Below are 26,802 nucleotides of genomic sequence, written 5' to 3'. Positions count from 1 at the left end.
GCATTGCGATGGGCTTCCAATTAGAGCAGACGATCAATCGATTTGATTGAAAAATAAGGGATTTCACCGATTTCAATGACAATAAAAATATTGGAGTGTGAATCATCATTCAATCCCGGACAATGTTGGGTCTCCCGGCTAGTTTTTATATAACTGTGTTTCATTTTTTTTTCTTTCTTTCCATTAACCTAAGGTAATTCAAAATTCAAAATCAGACTGTCAGAGTGTTACATATTAGGGACCCTACGTCAACAGCGATTAAGCTAGCTAGTGTGAATTTTGCAAAGGTCACACTTGGTGTGTGTCATGACAATCCAAATCTGCAAATAAGCAGAATCATTCTCAGGCTTGAATAAAGGATGGCTGACATGTAAGGTCAAAGCTAAACAGCGTAGACAAACCAAATGATATGAGTCAAGATGGCAAATGACATCTCCTTCTTTTGAGCTAAGAAAAAACAAAGGTTTTTTTAAATCAATCTGTTTGTGGAAACTGTACTAATACAAGTTTGCTATGGGTTGCGTGAGGCAGTTGGTCAATAATGTAGAAAACTTTGATAATCGCAAAGTTCGAAATGTTACCACTAGACGAAACTGTGACAATGAAAAGGGATGGTGGCGTCAGATAAGGATGATAAAAGGACCCAAGTTTGTATAAAGAACCTGTTTTGATCATTGAAAATGTGATTTTTTTTTTTTTGCCATTTTTAAGACTGACTTGTTTACTGCTGGTCTGAAATGCGGTCCGAGTAAGTCCTACGAGGTCCATCTTCCAGGGCGTTACCTGCTCAACCTTTGAGAAGTGGTTAGTTTATTGCTAATAACCTGAGGTGTCAGGGCTAACCAGGCGATTTTTATTCGGTCAAAGTTCTCTTACTCTAGGACGCTGCTTTCAAAATCACACCTTACGCCCTTGTGCCACATCTTCCCGAATTGTGAGGGAGATAAACAAAACCAATGTGGGTATATAACACGCAAGTACATATGTAGCGACGAGACATTTTTGCATTGAATCAAATGTCTAAAAAAGTTTTTTACTTACGTTTTTGGTTATAAGTCAAACAAAAATAAATTGCTTACCTGTAAAAGAGAAAAAAAAAAAACAATATACAAGTTAATAATATAATAACAAAGCTATTCTAACCACAATATATATATATATATATATATATATATATATATATATATATATATATATATATATATATATATATATATATATATACTATAATAAAAATTAAATACCTACAGACACTAGTGTTTCATCCTTTCGGGAATCATCACATGACATAATATATATATATATATATATATATATATATATATATATATATATATATATATATATATATATATATATATATATATTTAAATTGTAATTCAATGAATTTCAAAAAACTCTCATTGAAATGAAATGAAGTGGTTGAGTTTCATATCAAAGAATTTTTATTATTCTAAGCAAGACAAAGAATGTTTTAGAAAGTTTATCTCCTTAACCTATAGGGTTTCGATGTCTACCATCTCATCAGAGGAGTGAAAATATTAGCAAATAGTTATAAAGGTATGCACCCTATTTGCTAAAGTCAGTGAGACATGGAAAGTCAAAGTGAAAACATTATATTTATCAGAAGTTCTGTGGCAGGAGTATTTGTAGAAAAACAACAAAAACAGTCATATCCTTTTTCTACAAATACTCCTGCCACAGAACTTCTGATAAATATAATGTTTTCACTTTGACTTTCCATGTCTCACTGACTTTAGCAAATAGGGTGCATACCTTTATAACTATTTGCTAATATTTTCACTCCTCTGATGAGATGGTAGACATCGAAACCCTATAGGTTAAGGAGATAAACTTTCTAAAACATTCTTTGTCTTGCTTAGAATAATAAAAATTCTTTGATATGAAACTCAACCACTTCATTTCATTTCAATGAGAGTTTTTTGAAATTCATTGAATTACAATTTAATTTATTTGCTCTATCTTGAATATCGAGCAATTCTCGTTTAGATGGGATAACTTATAGAATATTACTGCCAGTAATATTTTGTAAACCTACAATCTCACGTTTACATAACCACTGATTGTTAAATAAAAACTACTCCGAAGTATATATATATATATATATATATATATTATTCAATTAATAGAATAATGGAGTGATAAACTATAATGAAGAATCTGTAATTTGAAGACGCAATTGATTGAATTGAAATTAAAAAGGTCTGTTCAATTGATTAATTTAGTTTTTTTATTTTATTTTATTCTAGTGAAAAACCTTCTTTTTTTAAATATATTTTAAATATTATCCTAATCCTCTGATAAAAGGAGCCGATATTTGAAAATCCATGGGTTAAGGATTCTTTTTTTTATTACAATTCCTTGTTTAAATTTTTGATGGATCAATAGATATCTGAATTTATTTAATTTTTATTTTCATCGATCATGTTCGTTTACATCCGATTATAAATTTATATGTTTTTAAATTGTACGTCCAATAATTTTTTTTTTCGAATTGTCACAATTAATTAAGCGTAATAAAATGAGTTTACACTTCCAGAGCATTATTAGCGATATATATATATATATATATATATATATATATATATATATATATATATATATATATATATATATATATATATATATATATATATTTAAAGTGATGGTTGTGTAGTTCCAACGAGAGAAAAAAATGTATATTTAAAAGAGTGTAGCCATCAACAATTGTGTTTTTTTTTAAAAGGTTTTCATCATATTTTTATTTTAAAATATTTTTATAACGCGTTTCGAGCTTAGGGTGTGCTCTCTACAGATAAGCTCGAAACGCGTTATAAAAATATTTTAAAATAAAAATATGATGAAAACCTTTTAAAAAAAAAACCCACGATTCTTGATGGCTACACTCTTTTAAATATATATATATATATATATATATATATATATATATATATATATATATATATATATATATTAGATAGATAGATGGATAGATAGATAGAGATAGATAGATAGATAGATAGATAGATTGATAGATAAGGAGAAGGATATATACTAGTGTATATAAATTTAAGCGTTCATTTAATAGGAGAAGACATTATTAAGGATACGGGATATGTATGCTCTTTATACCTAGGTATTTCAAAGCCTAATGCTTCTCATCAGAAGAGGAGACGAGGTGAGAGATAACAGATTAGATACCTAGGCATAAAGAGCATATGTATCCCGTACCCCTAATGATGTAATCCCTTAATAATGGAACGATTAAATGTATATGCACTAGTATATATCTTTATATTGTCGTTGTTTTCCTTTTTCTTTCTATATATAAGCTCCACATCAAATGTTGAGTTTTGTATTATCCAGATAAGTCTCCTTTTAAAGAATTTCTCTAATTCTTCTTGGTCCCTTCACACACACACACACACACACATACACACACACATACATACACACACACACACATATATATATATATTTATATATATATATATATATATGTAATAGGGAAAATCGCTTTATGCATAAGTGTTCATAAATCAAAATCAAAATAATGGTTACATTGAGTGCATAGGCAAAAATCCCAGAATGGGGGTGTGGCTGTTGGAGATGTATGGGCATTCAAAACTGCTATATTAACGTGTCTGACTAGTGAATCAGAGAGTTTAACTACATTTTCACACGGACTCTACTCATTTATTGTAGCAGAACAATTAAGATTTACCATTATAATCTTATGCATACATATTCATCATCATCCTTTTAAGCATAACAACAAAATACAGCATTTTTCCCAATTTTACCTCTTTCTCCATGATTATTCATAGATTTCTTTTTATTTCAGGGAGAAAAAACTTTTTGGTGTGGTAATTGAGCCCAAAAGAATCCATTAAAATAAAGATAAAAAATTAAAAAAGAAAAGTATTTGTACGCAGTTAGGTTGATGCTTGTTCTACCAGGAGGATTAAAGCATTTGTTCTTTCTTTCTTTTTTTTTTTATTTTTCACGGATTGCGGGTAATTACATCGACATTCATAGATCATTATCCATCTATGATGATGCAAAGCCTCTTATTTTGTTGGGTGAAAGCAAATTATTGGTGATTGTTTTTTTGGTTCAGATGTGCTTTTGACCCAAACGTCAAATTATAATCAGATCACCCCTCCCTCTCCAAACCACCACCACCACCACCACCACTTACTACCAGGGAAGTGATTGAGACTGGGTGCATAACGACACGGACTGACAACCAGAGTGTGCCAATTTCAAATCTAGTTCATTCCACACACACTTGGCTAGCAGCAAAATTCGACCCTTTCATTTTCAAGGTCCATAGACGCTGGAAGATTTCCTCTAATAACTTCTTTCTTGAGAATTTTCACCTTGTTTTTCTTAACCATATCAATATACATAAATTTAAATGTACTATGAACAAACATATTGCTCCCAACTTCCTATCTATGTAACAGAGCATGGATGTGAGTAAGACAGCAGTAGCAGCAGCTGTATGACAGTCAACTTCTGCAAATGACCTAGCTGTGTGCGAAGTGACGCCACAGCGAAGGAGAAGGAAAAAAAAAAACCTGGCCCGAGGGTGACAGGGCAAAAATAAAGGTGTTACATACACACGTGGCCCAAGGGTGACAGGGAAAGACATGTTCTAAACATGGCCGGACAAAGACAGAGTACTCTGTGTCCAACACAGCAGAGTCTTGTTAAGCACATTGAAGTATGAGAAGACTTTTGAACAAAAGACAAAGCGTTATTCTGGAAGTACCTGTAAATAAATGTCTGTTTCAATTGAAAAAAAAGTGAGATGAATTCTTTCATTGTCTTTGTTTCTTTGTGACTCCCTGCATACGTTTTGGCCCCGCGTGTTCATATGTTACACCCAGATTGCTCCCTATAAATCTGATCCCTATCACAGTAGCTCTTTATGCTTTGGAGGCAATATGCTTTGTTTGAGATAAAACGAAAAAAAAAAAAATAAAGGAGAAAATAGTTCACGCTCTGATAGTCTATCGTGTCTCATTTTGACGCATATAAACAACTGTAGGACTTGAAAACGTTATATCGAAAATAACAAAAACATGGACGATTCGCTTAATAAAACAAACACGGAAATAGGAAGGAATTACACTCGAGAATTATAGAAGCAGAACAAATGCATGAGAGAATTAGACCTTCCAAATTGAAGACGATATTGGGACTGGCTCACCAACTGAAGCAGTTAAGAAAATAAAGACTGAAGCCAAACTTGAACAATAGCAAATGAAGCCCATCACTGACCAATAACCAACTCATACTAGATCAGCTAATGTAAAATCTATTAAACTCCAAGCTAGAAACACGAACAGAAAGCATCATCATCATCATCATCATCATCATCATCATCATCATCATCTTTTTTTTACTAGAAGATTACTGTTTATCAAGCTCGGGGATAAGGGTTAAACGAGTGTCTCATAGACTGTGTGATAACACCGTAATGATCAGTAATGGTGGAACTTGGGTCCATCCATCCATAGCCTTGAACCCCTGGAGGACCATAGGCCATCTACAACTTTGTAGATGCTTTTGTAGCAAGAACTTCTTTTTTTCGCGATGAGGATGCTGGCCCCACGCCCAACCTTCCCAGAAGGTACATACAGCGCCTAGCCTTTTCAAATGGTCACCCATCTGGCACTGGCCAGACTCAACATTGCTTAACTTCGGTGATCTGGTGAGAACCGGTGTCTCAACATGATTGTACCGTACTACTTTAGTAGGGTCTGATTATTTAAGAGGATGGCTCAGCAAGAACTTATTTACATTAGATTTGAAACTGACCAATGTTATAGTCTGCTGAAAAGCAGCTCCGCAGTATTGTGTTCCACAGACGGGCAGCTCTAGGAAAGAAACTGTACTCATGGAATTTGCATCATCATCATCATCATCATCCATGTAATGCTCCTTTTAACATGCTGGCATGTGTTGGACGTCTTCCTGACACCAACCCGGCGGTGTGATGGAGACCAGTGTGTTTATCAAGACGCTACCTCGTTGTGATTGCCTACCAAGATGAAAAAGCACTTTATCTGCACTTAAAGAACACATAAAATTCTCTCTTCATTCTTAGATTGGTTTGCTTTTTTGCAAATGTCAAAATTTAAAAGCAAAGTAGAATACCCGTCCCAGGGCAAGTAAAATTAATTTACTGAACAGATTAGTTTTGCACCACGTCTGTGTAAAATCAATAATGTTTGTCGAAAACCAGATTTTAATAATAAAAAAAAATGCAAATCTAAAACTCTGTGGATATTTGCTTTCTTGTTTCCTTCCCTTGTTATATCCTTTAGTTCTAACATTTCATAAACGATGTTTCTGACAAAGGGAGGAAATTGCTGTTTGCTGGGTTGGATTCTATCCATCTCACACTTATCATTGGCTAATTTTTTGACGTGTAAGTGATATTGATTTTTTTAGCTCCTTACATTAAATAGCTTTATGCCTTGTCTGGAACGATTTTCATAATTATTTTTTTTTTTAACTCCAGTCCTGTTACTTTTCAGACGAACCTTATAAATGCATTCGTTATCCTTCTATCATGTATAATTGAATGAAATCTGCTTAAATTGGTTTCAACTATTCTGAAATACCCCTTACTTTGAAAGAAGAGCAACAAAATCTAATCCCTTCACTGTTGAGGTCCATAAATACTAGAAAGCTTTCTACTCTAATAGCTTATTCCCACGAACGGCTAGACTACATTCCCTTTCTGCTACCTGGTTCCCTGACTTCACTGATATGCAGAAATTCAAATGTAATGTAAACCAACAGCTTGTTAATCATGGTCCCAATTAGTAGCCCCTTACATTCAAGTTGTGATATGCCTTGGTTGGGGTGAAAATGTGTACAAAAAACAAAAACAAAAAAAAAAAAAACGATATTGACTCGAGACGTCAATTCTGTTATAAATTGTTTAAAGGGTATACATAGTTTGAATGGTACAAATAGTTTGAAGGATAAAAATAATTTGAATGGTATAAAGAGTTTGAAGGGTATAAATAATTTGAATGGTACAAATAATTTGAATGGTACAAATAATTTGAATGGTACAAATAGTTTGAATGATACAAATAATTTGAATGGTACAAATAGTTTGAATGGTACAAATAGTTTGAATGGTACAAATAATTTGAATGGTACAAATAGTTTGAATGATACAAATAATTTGAATGGTACAAATAGTTTGAATGGTACAAATAATTTGAATGGTACAAATAATTTGAATGATACAAATAATTTGAATGGTACAAATAATTTGAATGGTACAAATAGTTTGAATGGTACAAATAATTTGAATGGTACAAATAGTTTGAATGGTACAAATAGTTTGAATGGTACAAATAATTTGAATGGTACAAATAGTTTGAATGATACAAATAATTTGAATGGTACAAATAATTTGAATGGTACAAATAATTTGAATGATACAAATAATTTGAATGATACAAATAATTTGAATGGTACAAATAATTTGAATGGTATAAATAGTTTGAATGATACAAATAATTTGAATGGTACAAATAGTTTGAAGGGTATAAATAATTTGAAAGGTACAAATAGTTTGAAGGGTACATAATGGAGTCTGTTATTTGGAATTGAAGTAAATTATTAGTGATACCAGTCCCGTTTTTTTTTTTTTTTTTTTAGACAAACCTTATAAATTTTTTCAAAAATAAAAAAAGACAACATGGAGTTATCAAGAGAATGCATCCACAGAAAGTACAGATGTAACCGTTTGTCAGAGACTGCTTCTAGATTGGTCAATAGTAACTCTTTCTGTGAAGCAAGAATTATGCAATCTCTTACCACTCCTCTCCTGAGTCGGCACTGCTTGATTCCAGTATGAAGAAGTGCAGAATGACTAAAAACAATGTCGAGATAAGTGGAGAAGCATGTACTGCACCTGACATTCCCAAATGATCACCCATTTTTGTACTGACCAAACCCAACGATGCTTGACTTAGAGTAATCTAATGGAAACCTGTGTGTCAACGTGATTATGCCGTGTCTATCACTATTCATAGTGCTGGGAAGAGTCCATGTTGTGATGGATTAGGGTAGATCGCCATAATATAAATTAATGGATGAACCCTACCTCTGACCGAATTCACCATACATTACTACATTTTCATTCAACTTTTCATATAGCATTTCCTAAGATTAAAGATGGGTACGTATGAATCAAGGGAGGTAACCTAATTTCCCTGAATAACAAATACATAAACATTTTTTTTTTCAACCTTTTTATGGTCATATTTATTTATCATAGATGAGATAATCACATTAACACTCCAGTTTTCGTTAGATCAACAAAGTGAAGTACGTTGAACCTGATCAATACCAGATGGATGACCATTTGGGATTACTGGGCAATGTGTGTGGAATGACCAGTGATGCACAGAGAACTTTTTCAGGGCAGGTGCTCAATTGAAAAAAAAAAACGGTGACTCGGTGGAGCTCAAGTCTATATAATATATTCCTCTTCAAAGGGCATTTTTAAAACAGGAGTAAAAAGGGCAGGTGCTTGGCCACCCCTAGTACCCCCCCCCCCCACCTTTAAACGTTCCTGGGGGTGATGGTAACACCTTCCTGTAAAATCGGATGTAAAATAATCACCACTGATCAGGATATACATCCATACATAGTATGGATGTATATCCTGATCAGAAGTGATACAATAAGAAAACAAGGAGGTAGAGTTAACAAGAGTATTTATTTACAGGCAGTACAGAAGTAATTGGTTTTCAGAGACTGTTTCCCAATTGGTCAATAGTGATTCTGGTTGTTACTACAATTATCAGTATTCATAGTCTCGGTAAGGGTCTATGTGGTGACGTAACAGGGAAGACCACCATAACAATCATTTATAGGGGCGAATTATGACAAGTTTTTTGTAAACATTTTACTTGAAGACGACTGGGTTTTAGTCTGCAGGAACGCAGTCCTGTGATAACATAAGTATGTAATCATCTTAGTGTCTATCTGTCAGATTTAATAATGTTTCATTTTCATTAATCTGGGAACTTATTTTAATTGAAAATGATAACCACACACACACACATATATAAGATACAACTGAAATTAAGATATTTGACTTTCTTTATATATATATATATATATATATATATATATATATATATCTATAAAAGTGAACGTGTCTGTCTGTCTGTCTGTCTGTGTGTCTGTGTGTCTGTCTGTCTGTGTACATTTCCCTACGCAATAACTCTGTCAATTTTTAGTCTATAGACTCGAAATTTGAAATACCGGGTACTGAGATTTGGAAAAATCGATGTGACGAGTGTCAGCCAGAAATTTGGCTGTTAAGGGGTCAAATTTCAACGATTTGACCTTTAAGAACTCTACCAAACTCCTCCGACAATTTTGGGTCTAGACACTTGAAATTTTAGATTTAGGTTCCTTGAACATGGATCTAACTTAATAAAGTGATTTGAGCCCGAAACAATAAATTTTAAGGGGTCATAATAGGGGTCAAAGTTTAAAAAAATTAACCATTTTTTTTGTTTTTTTGCTTTTTTTGCACAGCATACACCTCCAAACACCCGAGCAACGCCGGGCACCCCTGCTAGTATATATATATATATATATATATATATATATATATATATATATATATATATATATATATATATATATATAATTCTAGGTTAATATGTTCCAGAGATGAAGCAAACAATGAAGTCTTAACAAGGTTACTGCAAGAGTACTCAATACCAAAGTAGAGCGAAATATACTTTTATTTGTTTTACATAAGCATTAATATGTCACTACACATTCATGAGCATGTTTCAGTCAGCCAGTTACAATGAACTAGAAACCTCTTTAAGTGATACTGCTTACAAACTTTACTTTTGGCAGACTCTTGGTGTAGCAGCGGAACTTGGCACCGGCCCACAAGTCAAAAAAGGCCTCAGAAGGAGTGCTACGACTTTGTATTCTTCGCTTAATGGCCCTCTCCTCCTCTCCTGACCTGAACCCGCTGGACTACTTCGTTTCGTCATATGTCGAGAACATCACCAATATGACCTCCCAAAACAGCAAAACCAGCTTGATCGCTGCCATCCGCTGAGTATTTACTGAGTTTCCAATAGTGCTTCTGGAAAAGTCATGCTCCCAGTTCCGAACCTGTATTGGGGCAATGATTGAGGCTGAAGGCGGCTATGGTGAATAGATGTCAGCTCTACTACATAATCAAGTTAGCTGCCTTGACAGAGTACAAAATAGACTCCATGGCTTAGTGGGGGATGCCCTTTTCTCTACCCTGCAACCTCTCTCCCACAGAAGAGACGTTGCGAGCCTATCCTTGTTTTATCGTTATTTCCATGGCAGGTGCTCGTCTGAACTCCAATCTCTGGTCCCCCCTCGCCAATCTTTCACGAAAAACACCCGTCTAGCTGAATCCACTGTGAAAAATTTCCCCCACTCTATATCTGTGCCTAAATCAAAATGCGGATTCCATGAACAAAGCTTCTTTCTTAGAACTGCACGCCTGTGGAACTCTGTTCCGTCTGCCTGCTTCCCTCCGGACTACAACTTGGATGTCTTCAAGTCCAATGTTAACAAATTCCTAATGAACCGCCCCCTTAATTAAACACTTCATCAAATCTCCACACTAACGTAATGTACTTGCAATAACCCTTATCCCTGAGTGGCTTCCGGGCCTTGATAAGTGGTGATCACTGTGTAAAAAAAAAAAAAAAAAAATTGATTTTTTTTCAATAAAAGTTTTAAAATAAAGCTGTAGTGTTGTTTTCTTTAAGGTGACGAATGTTCCACCCTATGTTTTTTAGTGTTTGGAAGAGTCCATGTAAGTGACACAATAGGTTAGATAAGCATAAGATCAATGCTATCATTATTTGGCCATCATATTTAATCATAGAACAAAGCTTGAATAGATTTCAATCATTCTGAAACTCTCCATACTTTGATGGGCGACCACCTGGGACTATCAGTTGCCATAAATTGATTAAAAAAAAAAAAAGAGAGCTAAGGTAGGAAAAGTGATTAAGACATTCATGATCTTTTTTGGTTTAGGTTTTAGCAATGCACCATTGGGAAAAGACACCTTAATTCAATTATACAATTTATTAAAATGTGTGGAAGGTTACAAACATAATCTGTAATCGTTTCTTTGCTTAAATTATGTACCAATTCACTTAGTGCTTTGTGTATCCAGGGATTATTTTGAAAGGGGAAATCATATTTTGTTTGTTGCTTGCAATTGAAAGTAATTGTTCATGACATTGTTGCTTTTGTAACACAATTGATTTATGCACACACACACACACACACACACACACACACACACACACACACACACACACACACACACACACACACACACACATATATATATATTGCATATATTTAAGCAGCATTTTTTCATTAAGACAGATATTGTTTAAGACAACAGAAAGCTTCTGTTTTGTAATAATACCATTTTTGTTGTTGTTTTGTAATACCTGGGAATTATGGAAAGATTTATTTAAATAGTAGTTGGGTGAAATAAATCTTCCCATAATTCCCATTTGAGCATCTCACACACATTCCTGACAATGTGTAAATGATTATACAAGAAGGTAAAAAGTTAAAAACCGCGGATTTTTTGAGAAGAAAAAAATGCCTAGACCATACATCCATACCTTCGATGTATATACAAAAAAATAATACGAAAAATTGAAAAAATAAAAAAAGATGTTACAAAACAGAATATTTCTGTTGTCTTTTACAATGTTTGTATATATATATATATATATATATATATATATATATATATATATATATATATATATATATAAAGCTGAATGTGTGAGTGTGTGTATGTGGTCAAGAATAGGCTCCTATATGGTTGACTATTTTTAAAAAATGATTACATTTAATGATAGAAGATGTATCGAGACACAGGAATGGGTATGTTTGATCTGGCAGAATGGTGGTTCATTAAAATAGTGGGGTCTGCGTTCACGCCTGGTCCACAAAGTATGGAAATAAAAAATTAAAAAAAACGTTTACAAGTGTTTTTGATATAGATGTACATAAGTATGTTTTAACTTAAATAGGGATGGTATAATAAAATTGTGGGGTCTGCATTCGCGCCTGGCCTCCATAGAATGGAAATAGGCACAAACTTTAATAAAGACTTTTCATATCTATCTGCGTAAGTATACTTTGATAATTATGTTTCAGTTTGAAGAAATATGGTATAATTTAAATTATGGGGTGTTTGTTCGCGCCTGACTCCCATAGAATGGAAATATGTCACAAAGTTTAACAAGGGTTTTTAATATAGATCCACAGAATATTGTGATAAGTGTTTCAGTGTGAACAGGTATCGTATAATAAATTATGGGGTTTATCTATTTTACTTTTACTTTCATCATATTTCGCTTTGGTCTTGATACCCCCAAATTTGAAGCTATCTCTTTACAACCCTTCCTTTTCATAACCTATCATACTTTCATAAATCAGAGTCCATTTTGTGTAGGTTGTTTTTGAACCCAGTCAACGACGGGTACTTTTGCTAGTATATATATATATATATATATATATATATATATATATATATATATTATCCGGTCATAAAATATGCTTAAATATGATATTTTGATTAGATTGAACCAAATACATAGTAATGATGTAAAAAGTTTTTAAAAAATTACTCACGCACCTCCACCGAGAATCGAAACCAAAACGTTTAGCTTACGATTTACATTTTCCTTTGACATTAATGGCTGAGCTATGAAGACATGTTTGCTGCAAGGTTAAAAATTAAAACATGAATCAATAGCTATTACGCCATGCATGCATATTCGTAATGCCGTCGTTCGAGCTTCACATGGCAAACTCCATTTTTCTTTTAATTTTCACCCTTTTGCACCGATTTTCCCCGGCTAAAGCCCAAGTATAAAGTTTCATATGAGTTTAAATACCCGATATATTAAGTTTTATGTCTGTAGACCAAAAACTGACAGAGGAGTTTCGTAAACAAAATTTTTTAAAGAAATATATATATATATATATATATATATATATACCCCACTCTTTAACCCTTATCCTTGAGTGGCCTCTTGGCCTTGATAATGTGGTGATGCCTGTGTGTACAAAAAAAAAAAAATCAATCCCTGGGTAACACCTGCATTCCTTTTCAGGTACATGATATCATAAAAAAACCTAGACACCTCAAAAGCATGTGGACCTGATCTCATCCCAGCCGTACTATTAAAAAAAGTGCTCCGCTGAGGTTGCTCTAGTTCTAGCCAAACTTTTCAACAAATGCCTTAACGAAACACCCGTCTAGCTGAATCCACTGTCAAAAACTTTCCCCACTCTTTATCTATGCCTAAATCAAAACGTAGATTCCATGAACAAAGCTTCTTTCTTAAAACTGTACGCCTGTGGAACTCTGCCTGCTTCCCACCTGACTACAACCCGGATGTCTTCAAGTCCAACGCAAAGAAATTCCTGATGAACCGCCCCCTTAAGTAGACACTTTATTAAATCTCCACACTAACGTACTGTACTTACAATAACCCTTATCCCTGAGTGGCTTCCAGGCCTTGATAAGTGGTTACCACCTTGTAAAAAAAAAAAAGAAACAGGTTTGCATTTACTATAACCTTTTCACACAAATATTACGCAAGTATAAATCATGTAGAATATCTTCATGAATATAATTACACGTAATAGTTAATTAAAGATGATCATTTCATAAGAAAACCGAAAATAAAACTAATAGAGAATTAATTAACATGAATGTTTAAAAGAATATGCAAATTAGCTAGATCTTTTGCAGATGAATGCAATTCCACGACTCATGTATAACAAAGTTGTATTTTCTTTTAAAATAAATAAGAAAAAAGGGGTTTTAATATGAATATCAATACACAAAAAAAAAAAAAAAATTATAGGAGTATAGATAGATATTAAAATAATAAAAATATCTGCTTAATTATGCCTAGCTGATTAGCTTAACAGCTAGAAGCTCCGATTGTCGTTTGGGCGTCGAGTTTCGATCCTGGCGAGGTAGATGCTTGTCTAATCTCACTTATGAGCTGTGATACAGCGAAACAGTACTGTGTGTGGATGACTATATATATATATATATATATACTAGCATTTCAACCTGGCGTTGCCCGGGTGTTTGGAGATGTATGTTGAGCAAATAAAAAAAAACAGTGGTAGTAGGAAGGCAGGCTCGAACTCGTACCATGAAGGAGGAAAAGAACGGGAAAAAAACCTGACATCTTTGCTCTTATTACCATCGCCAAACCGGAAGTGACGTAGGTTTAAATTAAGGCTAGACGATCGAAAGGAGAGGATGACTTTAAAAAATATCGGCGAAAAAAGCGCCCCCCCCCCCACACCGCCGTTGAAAAGTTCCCAGTTGAAAGTGAAAATATTAATATTTTTAGCCAATTTTTCGATATTTGTCGTCTGAAGGACGAACTTCAAAACGATACTGATGTTGGTAAAATCCGTCGCCTCTGTGGAAAGTTTTAAGCAGACATGCAAACATACATACATACATACATTTATATATAGGTAACTAAAAATTTTCGACCCAAACCGATTAAAAAGCTTGTCCTATCTCTGAATACTCTTTATGTAAAATTTCAAATGTTTAGACCAGAAATTGTCTGAGTAATTTGGAAGAGACCGCAGAGGTCAATTTTTGTTTAACATTTAACCCCTATTATAACCCCTTAACATTTATTGTTTAGGGCTCAAATCAATTTATTAAGTTAGATCCATGTCCAAGGAAGCTATATCTAAAATTTCAAGTATTTATACCCAAAATTGTCGGAGGAGTTTGGTAGAGTTTTCAAAGGTCAAATCGTTGAACTTTGACCCCTTAACAGCCAAATTTCTGGCTGAAAATCGATCACAAAGATTTTCCCAAATCTCAGTACCCTGTATATCAAATTTTGAGTCTGTAAACTGAAAATTAAGAGAGTTATTGCGTAGGGAAATGTACTCACACACACACACACACACACACACACACACACACACACACACACACACACACACACACACACGTATAGACACACACACACGTTCACTTTTATAGGATTATATATATATATATATATATATATATATATATATATATATATATATATATATATAAGGCACAATTAAGCAGATATTGCTGTTACTTTAACAATGTTTGCTTAAATAAAAATTGATACCTAAATACACATGCAATATATATAAATGGGGGAGTTAAAGGAAGAGAATAAAATCAATTCTTTCAGGGGAGACTACTAGGGATAATACAAAGCTCAACAAATTGTTTTGGAGCTTATATAGAAATCAATAAAGAGAGAAAATGAAGGTATAAAAACTATATATATATATATATATATATATATATATATATATATATATATATATATATATATATATGTGTGTGTGTGTGTGTGTGTGTGTGTGTGTGTGTGTGTGTTTATTCATTTATTTAATAAGGGTGATACATCAATTAGGGGTGTTGGGTAAGGGGGAACTCTTTATAGCATGGTATTTTGAAGCCTAATGCTTCTCATCAGAAGAGCAGAGAAGATGCTACGCAACATAATGGGGATGCGACTGCGACATCTTGCGATAGTTACATTAGGAACAAAATAAATTAATGAGAAAACAATATTGATGTATGTGAGGAGTGTTGTTTGTAATATATAATGTAAGTAGGTATATATATATATATATATATATATATATATATATATATATATATATATATATATATATATATATATATATATATGTATGTTTATGGGAGAAATATGTTTATTCAATTATATTTCACCTTTCATTTATATGTCCTTTAATTGAAGCTCGATGTAACTACAGAGCATAAACAAATAAATGACAAAAGTCTATATTCCAAATTTCAAGATGTTCATCAACTTACCGTTTATTTCTTTAAGTACGTTTAAATGCAGTTCTTGAGAGCAACTGAATCATTCATGTGATTGTTATGTCAATTTTTTGAATTTATTCCGCCCTTTTTAACTCATCAGAAGAAAAAAAAACTCATCAACTTTAAAAGAAAATAAAGTAATAGGGGCATGATTACAAAATCCGAAATCAGAAGAGAAGTTGTAATTGTTTTCCTTTCGTTAGGCCATCATATATATATATATATATATATATATATATATATATATATATATATATATATATATATATATATATGATGGCAAAAGTATTTGTAGAAACAACAATTAAGACAAAGATCTTACTTTTTGTTTTCAAGTAAGATCTTTGACTTAATTGTTGTTTCATCAAATACTTTTGCATGCAAAATCCGATCCCGCATTTTGCTAATTCCTACCCTCTGATGAGAAGGAAAGTATTTCTTCGAAACTCCGCGGATTAAGGACTATCCACTTATCTAGTGTTTCCTTTTCAGATTAAATATGTTTTTAACTCATTTCAAAGTGTTTTTTTAACGTTTTATTAACTGTTTGCTCGTATATATATATATATATATATATATATATATATATATATATATATATATATCATCATCAACAAACGGACTGATTTGCTGTATCACAGCCTTTTCGTTGCGACTAGACTAGTACCTCTCCCTAGCCAGGAATCAAACCTATAATCATCGAGTTGATAGTTGTCAGCTTTATCCATTAGACCAACGAGAGAAGAAATCGTTAATATCTTCAATGGCTATTTAAATAAACACGTATGAACATAATAACTTAATTTACTGGCGTTTTATGGTTCATCTAAACGATAGGAAGTGTTTAAACGTTTTTATACATTTGAGTACAATTATATACAAACAGAATAACAATGTGGTATTCAAATATTAAAAATAAATGTGCTTTGGTTTTCATTCCGCTAGAATGATATTGAACTTAGTTTCATTATCTGAAGTGGAAATTGCAATTATTTGCATGGAAGCTATTTCGTAAACGCTTTCATTATTCTATTTCAAGATTGTTCAAGATTAGGGCCCTTCAAAATGATACGCCTACTCAACAGAATCAACTTCGAGAGATGGTAATTAATGTTTTCTCAATCCTCAACAAAGTTTAGCAAAACGAAAGAAACTGTGCTAATTAAATTGACGCATTTCCGCTTGAAATCCGTACACAGTGTTTATACATCCGTCGTGTCAATCGTCGAACCCAAGTTGTTGATTGTCTATGAACACAAAACTACTCGAACACCAACGTTCAGCTTTTAATAAAAATTTATTTAAAACTGCATAATCAAGTTGACACACTGGTCTCTTTAGATCGCTAAAGTTAAGCTACGATAAGCCTGGACAGTACTACTGGGTGGAACGATAAATTTGTCACCCTAAAAGAAAACAACACTACAGCTTTATTTTAAAACTTTTATTGAAAAAAAAATCAATTCTGATAACTTGATTTTGTAGTAGAGCTGAAATCGATTCAATGTAGCCGCATTCAGTCTCAATAAGCGCCTTGATACGAGTCCAGAACTGAGACCATACTTCTTCCACACACGCCGGCAGGAGTTCGGCGAATACCCGGCGGATGACGGCGATCAGGCTGGCTTTGGTGTTGTGGGAGATCATGTTTGGTGATGTTCTCGACGAAGTAGTCCAGCAGGTCCAGGTCGAGGTAGGAGGGGTGCAGTGAGAGAAGAGTACAAAGTCGTAGCACTCCTTCTGAATCTAAGCCTGGGTCTCTTTTGGACTTGTGGGCCGGTGCCGAGTCCTGCCGCCACACCCAGGGTTTGCCAGTGGCCACCTGATTGCACCAGGGGGTAACCATACTGTTCAGCATGTCCAGGTACACTTTGGGGTTGAGTTTCAAGCCGACTTTGAAGATATGAGGTGGCATAATGTGACCCTCACATGAAACCACACCAAAGACCATAACTGTAGCCAGAAACTTTGTTTTTATCACCCTGGGCACGTCCCTGTTATTCGTATCACTACACACGTTGGTCAAACCAGACATAGCAAAACATCTGTCATATAAATCTCAACTGTCTGTTTAAATGTATGTATGTATCTATGTATGTATGTATGTATGTATGTATGTATCTGCCTAAAACTTTCAACAAAGGCGACGGATTCCCACTAGATCAGTATTGTTTTGAAGCTCGACCCTTTGGACGACAAATATTGAAAAATTGGTTGAAAACATTTATTCCTTCACCCTCAACTGGGCACTTTTCTACAGGGAGGGGTCGCTTTTTCGCCGATATTTTGGAAAGTCATTTTCTCTTGTTTCAGTTGACTAACCTTAATTTAAACCTACGTCTCTTCCGGTTTGGCGATGGGCGCAACAACAAAGACGTCACTTTTTTCCCCACGTTCTTATCCTCCTTCGTGGTATGGATTCAAGCATGCCTGCCAACTACCACATTTCTTTTTTTTTTTTTTTGCTCAACACACACCTCCTAAAACCCGGGCAACGCCGGACATCAAAGCTAGTAAAAAATAAAACAAAAAACAGTCACAGAGACAGGTTATTTTTGTAAACGAGGGAGAGAGAGAGAGAGAGAGAGAGAGAGAGAGAGAGAGAGAGAGAGAGAGAGAGAGCAACACCGGATGTCCTCCATTGGGGACATCAGCCAAATACTCATATCCTTACTCCTTGAAATCTCGCCAGTTAAGAGAAAGAAACGCTTCTCCAGAAAATCATGTGGTTTCGTGACTTCCACCTTGTGTCACATTTTGTCCTTGAACTAAAAAAAAAAAAAAACTCAAAATGTGAGGAAGATATATTTTTTTCTTTTTATAGGGGAGTACGCACTCTAAAAATTTTCCAAACATTGTTTTTAAACAAACTCTATTTTTCCATGTAAATTAAATTGCAAAAATAAAAAAAAAAAATGAAAACAAGGAAAACATAGACGAACAGTCAAAGAGACAAATTATTTTCGTATGCGAGAGAGAGAGAGAGAGAGAGAGAGAGAGAGAGAGAGAGAGAGAGAGAGAGAGAGAGAGAGAGTCACATCATGCACGTTGGCTTACATTGAGAACAGCAACCAGGCACATTCTTCATCCTTGAAATCTCGCCAGTAAAAAGAACACAATTTCTTAGTCGGAAGTCACGTGGTTTCATTGACTTCTAATCCGACGACCCTTAACCTTTAAAAGTATCACCGAAGTTCAATTGAATTATTCGGACGCCAATGTTACTTTTTTATATAACAGATTTATTTAAAGAGTCATAGAAAAAAAACAAAAAAACAAACACTACAGATACAACTTGTGTGTGCATGATTTAAAGGCAAAGAATGCTAATGCTAATACTAGTGAGAAATTATGGTAAACTAGCAGGACCCATGTCCCGGTGTTGCCCGGGAAAATTGAGGAAACCAAGAATCGCAAATCCCGGAAGTAAATTGACTGGAAAGACTCTTTTTAACACAAAATCCTAAGCTTTTATTCATGCTAAAAAGTTATTGAGTGGATGGGAGGTGGGGGGGGATCACTGACTTGCTTGTTTGGCCACGATGTGTGTGTCTGTTGAAGACAGGGAGCTAGCATTTAATTTTCAATATAATGAAACGATGGAATAGCTTACAGTTTACTGGTGTATGAAAGGACCGAAATGCATTACGGTAGAATTTAATTTCATAATGAAATTAATGGAGGAAAGGACGATGGATATTCACTGATATATTTATTTGGCTGCAGTTTGTGTATGATGGTGGTGGTGGTGGTGGTTGTGGGCTTATTTTTATATTCAAACTATCATGGTTACAAACGTTAGACAAGACAAAAAATGTAACAATCTATCTATCTATATATATGTGTGTGTGTGTGTGTGTGTGTGTGTGTGTGTGTGTGTGTGTGTGTGAGAGAGAGAGCTCGTTCCCTATGGATTCCAAACCGGCTGGGTCGATTTTTATGAAATTTCAAACAAATGTACTGTATGTGTCTGGTAGTGTTCTTATATAGGTTTTGTATTGGAATGTCTTTGATAAGTATCGATAATCTATAATCGAACTAATCCAATGAAAGGAGGAAAAGGCGAGTTTTACCAAAGTTACCACCTTATATAATCTAACGTCACAAGTGCATTTGAAAAGTTTTATTACCACATAAGCAGAAAGGCCCAGCACATAAAAATCAACAGTAGCTTCTTTGATATGGATGTTTCTGTTTAAAGCACAATGGAACCATGGTAGTTGTGTTTTCATTTTAAATGTAAATTCAAGCCATTATCACTGCACAAGCAGAAAGCCCCAGCATATAAAATCAACAGTATGAAACGGGTGTGTTCGAAATGAATGTTTCTATTTAGAGCGCAATTGAACCATGATACTTGATTTTTGCATTTTTAACTTTAATTTAAGCCGTTATATATAAAAAAATATTTTAATAAGATCAATAGTAGGTTCTCCACAGTGCAAAAATATCAGTCACTTTGAGGATGCGCGTGAAGTTTCCTTCCAATTTGATTGAAAAATGGCCACTTTCACTGATTTCTATGACAATAAAAATATGGACGTGTAAAACATTTGTTGATACTCATTCAACCTCGGGCAACGTTGGGTCTCTTTGCTAGTTTCCATTAAAACTTTTATCTCCCTCCATCTTTCTATATTTCTGTCTTTCTCCATTCCGTGTTCTTCTCCTTCACTCAAACTCTTATTTTTTTTCCACCCAGCCCATTACTCTCTAGTTGAATGCACGCACACACACACACACACACACACACACACACATACATCATACATACATACATACATACATACATACATACATACAACTCTTCTTTATACAATAGATTCCTTCTAGAATTAGGCTGTATTTTCTTTCAAAATAGCTGATGCTATCAGATCAGGCTGTCTGAAAATATTGGCTTCCTAAGATAAAATGCACCTAGTATTGATTGTTTTTTGTTTTTATATTCCCTTTTGCAAAACTTAATGATGTTCTGCAAAACCAAAAACCAAAAACAATAGCCCACCCTTTCCCTCTTTTCTTTTTCCCCTTTTCTCGATACAAAACAACCAAACCAAACGCAGTGAATAAATATTGGAAGATATAAACAACTTTAAACATAAAACGTTTTACCAAAAGTACTGGATTCGACATTAAATAAGCTGAGAAGGGTTGATATGCCGTAAAACAAACCAATCAAACCAACCTTTCAGAAATAGTACATAATAACATGGAAAAATCGCTTCTTCCCAGTTGACTCTCCAAAAATAAATAATTTCTTTCCAAGTTTTAGATATTTTTCATCCGGGGCAACACCAATCAAGAATATACCAACTTTGTGGGTCTTTGTTTTGTAGTTTTTTTACTTTTAGCTGGACATATAAACACACACATACACACTCACACACACATACAAGCACTTACACAATTGTCCTTTATGTAATAAACTTTATTGTCATACAGTAATATGGGATTATCACGTTGACACACTGGTTTCTGTTAGATCACCAAAGGTTAAGCAACGCTGAGGTTGACCAATACTAAAATAGGTGACCATTTGGTAATATCAGATGCCATATGTGCTCAAAGCCTGGAAAGGGACGGGTGCTGCCAAGCTATTCTTGCCCAAGACACGCTGCATGCAATAATGCAGCACCCCCATGAACTTAGAGGGTTAAGGGACACATCTTTTTTAGTAATATTGGCATCAGTAAAAATGGCACAAGTAAAAATGACATAAGTGAAATGACACAAGTAAAAAAATGGCACAAAGTATTAAAAACATAATGCAATGGTTCTCTTCCTTTTTTCCATCTAAAAATTAATGACGTCAGTGAATTAGCAATAAACGTTAAATGTCAATAGCCAGGCAGAAAATCTTCAAGTTTTCGGACTGATTACGAAGTTGAAATAAAAAAAAATTAAGTAAAACAGTAATTTTTTTTTACCACATTAACATTAAAAAGCAAAAATGAATTCTCGCCCAAAAAATGAGAATCGATTTTGTAATCGATCAAAGAAAAATCACTCTGTTAAAAAGAACAAATTTTCTAATGTCTCTTTTTTTTTTAACGAAATCAATTTTCTTGTCAAGAAATTTGAAAGATTTTTGAAAAGCTGTCTAAACTGCTTTGAATCAAATTTATAAAGAGATAAAAAAAATTTTAAATGCAAAAGACAATTTTTTAAAAACCAATCTATTGTCAATGGAACTTCATTTACGATTTCTTAAAAGATACTAATCTATAATTTTAGAAAATATGACTTTGCATAATGCTTCAGACAATTCAAGACAAAAAAACACTTTTTGCACTAATATGTATGTATATGTTAGTGCGAAACGTGTTGCCAGTTAGTGTAACATTGTCAACAGCAAAAATCAATTATTCATTCCAGGGATCTATGGACAAATTTATATTTAGTTAACCTTTGACAACTAAATATTTTCGTTTATTAACCAAATCCACATGATTTTTAGAATATGACATCTTCGTTCTGTGACGAGTATGTACATCATAAAGATTTTTTCTACATTTTTTTAAAATAAGTGTAATTCTAAATGTTCAACAAGTTTTATGTTAATACTTGAAGGTATACACATTCTGATTTTTTCAGATATTTTTTTTAAACAGCCTTCGTTAATAAAAAGGAGAGAGTATATTGTTCTATTAAACTTTTATTGTTTAAATAATTTAACTTTTTTCATTTTATTATAAATTTGAAAAGACATATTTCACTGAGTAGTGAGCTTTGGAAAATTGTCAGTAAAAGAAATACATTCGCTAAAAGATAAGGGTTTCAATATTTCTAGTCGCCACTTTGAAAAATCACTCACAAATGCGACTGTTCCACTCGCAATATAAAGCCCTGCATTTATACATGCGGGTGTTTATCCGTGCTGGTCTTTTACATGCTTTCCATTTTTCTTTATCACGACCGTTCCGTCTAGTGGTTGCTATATAATAAGCTTCTTTCCTTTTATGCAGAAAGTAATGCAGAGTTTTCTTTGAGGAGAAAGATAGTAACTACAAGGTAGAACGATAAAATTGTTACCCAAGAAAAAACGACATGATTCCATTTCCGTTTGATAAAAACCGGTTTTCTTTTTTTGTTGCAGACCATGTGTACAAATCCCAAGAACGATAAGAGCCTTCTATTATGTCTGAAAGTAACACAATATTCAACATGCAAGATTGGATATGATGGAAAAAAATGAAATCTGCTTCATTCGAAACCTTAACCCTGATCTAATAATTATTTTTTAAAAAACAAACATTTTAACCTGGTCAAAATGATAAGACCACTGATAATTCATCTTACAAAAGGCAATTATAAATTACTAAAAAGGGTCTCAGTATTTAGTATAGCCTCCATTATTACGAATTACTTCAAAAATTCTCTTCGGCATGCTTGCGACTAAGTTTTTTATCAGTTGCGAAGGAATTTTATCCCATGTAGTGAAAACTGAATCAGAAAGTTCCTTTATCGAATTATACTGGGTTCCATCCTTGAACACTTCTTTTACCATCCATCCCAAAAGATTTTCAATGGGATTGAGGTCCGGAGAACATGCTGGATGATCTAACAATTCTATATTATTTGAAGAAAAGTATTCTCATGCTTGTCCAAAAAAGAAAAAATCCAATTTCTTCCACACAGACGTCGACCTTCAGTCCTGATAGAAGCATTTTCAAGCATTGAAATGTACTTCAATGATATTTGCCGGCCTTTCACTACTTGCAACTTTAGGGTCCCAGCTGACGAGAAAGCACCCCAGATCATTAAAGACCCTCCTCCACTATGCCGAGTTGAAAAAGTCTCTTTGGGCAAATTTTTATCATGCCAATAGTGCTGAAATCCATCTGGACCATCTAGATTAACCTTTTTCTCATTGGAGAAAATTACATTTTCCCACTTCTCTTCATCTCAAGTCTGGTATTTGGTGGCATATTAAAGTCGGTTAGTTTTGTGCTGTTCAAGAAGACGTTGTTTCTGCAATCGCTTTAAATGATTGAAACCCTTCATTTTCAGATGCCTTCTGATGGTTTTAGGACTACATTCTGCTGCTGTTTGGCTTCTCAATCGACTTGAGCTCATACTGGAGTTTTTTTTTAAACTTCCTCTGATACAGCGATCCAGTGATGGGGTTATTTATTTTTGGTCGACCTGGACTCTTTTTGTGCCCATATTGATCTGGATTTCTTAAAAATTTGTGATGACCGTTTTGCTACGATTCACTTCGTTTGCAATGGATCTATGGGAGAGTCCACTCCTATTAAGCTCAAAGATCCTTCCTCTCTCAAACTCTGATAATGGTTTCCCTTTTGCCATTTATAATTTAGTAAGATGTTTTTTTATCCACTAACAAGTTGCTTTTAGTAACATAGAAAGCTTTTCGTATTCACTTTTTCAAAACTAGCCGATTTTATTAAAGTGGTCTTATCATTTTGACCAGGTGAAAATGTTTGTTTTTTAAAAAATAATTATTAGATCAGGGTTAAAGTTTCGAATGAAGCAGATTTCATTTTTTTCCATCATATTTTCCCTTTTGGCAATGGTTTCAACTATTTGTTTGATTAAAAATTCGATAATATGCGTAAATGCTTACTTTCTTAAGTGGTCTTATGATTTTGACCAGAACTGTATATATATATATATATATATATATATATATATATATATATATATATATATATATATATATATATTGGTGTGAAGACAATTAATCGGAATTGGGAACCAGAAAAATCAGAATTTTATGGTATTGGAATCGGTATCGGAATTTGTATTGGAATTGGAACAATTTAGGCCTATTTTCCAATGCCCAAAACGATTCTTTTAATTGTACTTTTATTTGATTTTGTTTAAAGTAAAATCTTCCACTGCTGGTAGTAATGATAAAATAATAAATATTTATTGATTTTAAACTAATAGTTGAACTAAAATTAATAGATCATCCCCACAAATATATTTTTACATTTGAGAAAATATCTGCACATTTAACATGTTTTTACAGTAATTGGAAGAAAATATCAACTCTGTAGTTAAATTTCTGTAGTTAAATATTTAGAGATTTATAAAGGATCAGACTCGGAATTGGTAATTGTATCACAATTTGAAATTTGGTAAAGAATCAGTAATTGTATCAGAATCGGGAAAAATATTGGAATCGTCCCATCACTAATGCATATATATGCAATTAAATATTTAATCAAATCCTTATGGAATGGTGGATTTTAATATGGTAAGTCTTTCTGCTAGTTGTTGTGTTGCTTAATGTGAGTTATTATCAATTACTTTTTTTATTTGGTCGTCGTCTGTAGAAAGTAGTCTGCCCGAGCATTCTTAATAATAAGGCTGACATCTGCAACTCTAAAACGTGAGAACCCATTTTATGTGGTTCTATCAGCTAAAATGCTGAATATATTCCCGTTGTTTACGAGGTATTTCTGCTTTTATGAAAGTAGACAAGCATCAAATCCATAAAATACGTCTTACAATCTTACGTTTTAAACGGGCTCCAAAATTAGTACAAGTTAATTTTTATTTTAATTGGAGTTCATTATTGAGATGAGTATTATTTATATTAATTTTATTTATTGCGGACTATTATTCTCATCTTTATTAGTTATTGTTTCACGACGTTTCGGCCTACTATTCCTCTGGCCTTCAACAGGTGGTAACCGTGACGGATAGGAGCTTCAAATCTCCTAACTACATTCTCAGCAATCACTGCTCACTACGTTTTTTTAGCCAAGTAAGCCTCTGGCCGGTTTTGGGTCGGATTGAAACCGCTATTTTCAGACAGTCATCATCTGGAACTGTAGAGATTCAACATCTCTATCAACTGCGCCACGGGCCTCGGCAGTGATTGCTGAGAATGCAGTTAGGAGATTCGAAGTTCCTATCCGTCATGGTTACCGCCTGACGAAGGCCAGACGAATAGTTGGCCGAAACGTTGTGAAACAACAACTACTAAAGATGAGAATAATAGCCCGCGATAAATAAATTAATATAAGTTAATTTTTCTTTAAACTTTCTTTCTCAAAAGTTAGTTTGAAGTATACTCCAACCGGAAATATAAGTAAACTATATCTGTCAACAATTTGAAATGCTATAACGTTTCGAAAGAGGAATTACTACAAATTGGCATACTTGCTTGGCCTTTTGGTCAAGATCAAAGTGTAGTATCTGTGGGGAGGCATCGTAAATAGGTACTACAAATTGGCATAAACTTTCCAGGCAAGCATTTAGTAGTAGCATGAGTAAACTTCTATACTCCTATTTTTTAGCCAATCTGAGAAATTATCTTCAGATAGATGAGCTGTCGCATAGCCTCCTTCCAGTCAGATGACTGGAAAGTGAAGGATCAGGTGGTCTGTGTCTTGGGAAGGTGGGGGGGGGGGGCTTCCTTGTACTTTGGGTAGATTGGGGAGTCTATTTGTCTCCCCCTGTGCTTGTTTACTGCAGTCCTGTTGTGTCTTGTTCTGATCCGGTTTACAACCACCCATTGCTTCTTACTAGTTGGAGCAAAGCTTGGGAGGCGATAAGTTTGGTCTTCAGTGATGTCCCCTCCTTTGGGAGTATTGTTTCTTCATTCCTCCTTCTATGTCTCAACTGACAACCAGAAAGTGGCGAAAGCCATGTTTAGTAAAGTTGAATTCCTCAGGATCACTATCAAAAGTAATTTTATATTTTTAAAGTGTGACAGGCATGCGCGAAAGTGCCCTAGAACAGTGTGTACGTGCTCTCACTGGACACCTCCTGGGATACCACAATGCACTCGCCTAAGTTTGATATAAAGATGACTCTCGAGTCATTCATAGCCTGTGCAG

The 26,802-nt window shown here is 33.9% G+C and overlaps 1 protein-coding gene across 4 annotated transcripts in view; it reads right to left on the bottom strand.

The window, feature by feature from the left end:
- Positions 1-26,802, bottom strand: part of LOC145252602 (F-box/LRR-repeat protein 16-like) — a 389,978-nt gene that overhangs the window by 266,299 nt on the left and 96,877 nt on the right. The window contains exon 2 of one of the 4 annotated variants that reach the window (XM_080112296.1): positions 158-1,079. The exons of the other annotated variants lie outside the window; for them this stretch is intronic. Within the exon in view, the coding sequence (XP_079968422.1) occupies positions 1,076-1,079 (4 nt within the window). The 3' untranslated portion in view covers positions 158-1,075. Of the gene's footprint in view, positions 1-157; positions 1,080-26,802 lie in introns of those variants that run through there. 4 annotated transcript variants of the gene reach the window in all.

Source organism: Euprymna scolopes, chromosome 29 (genome assembly GCF_053919585.1).
Source record: "Euprymna scolopes isolate OS-2025 chromosome 29, ASM5391958v1, whole genome shotgun sequence".
Lineage (NCBI taxonomy): Eukaryota > Metazoa > Mollusca > Cephalopoda > Sepiida > Sepiolidae > Euprymna > Euprymna scolopes.
Note: the sequence above shows the minus strand (reverse complement) of the source record. Positions and strands in the feature narration are given on the sequence as shown.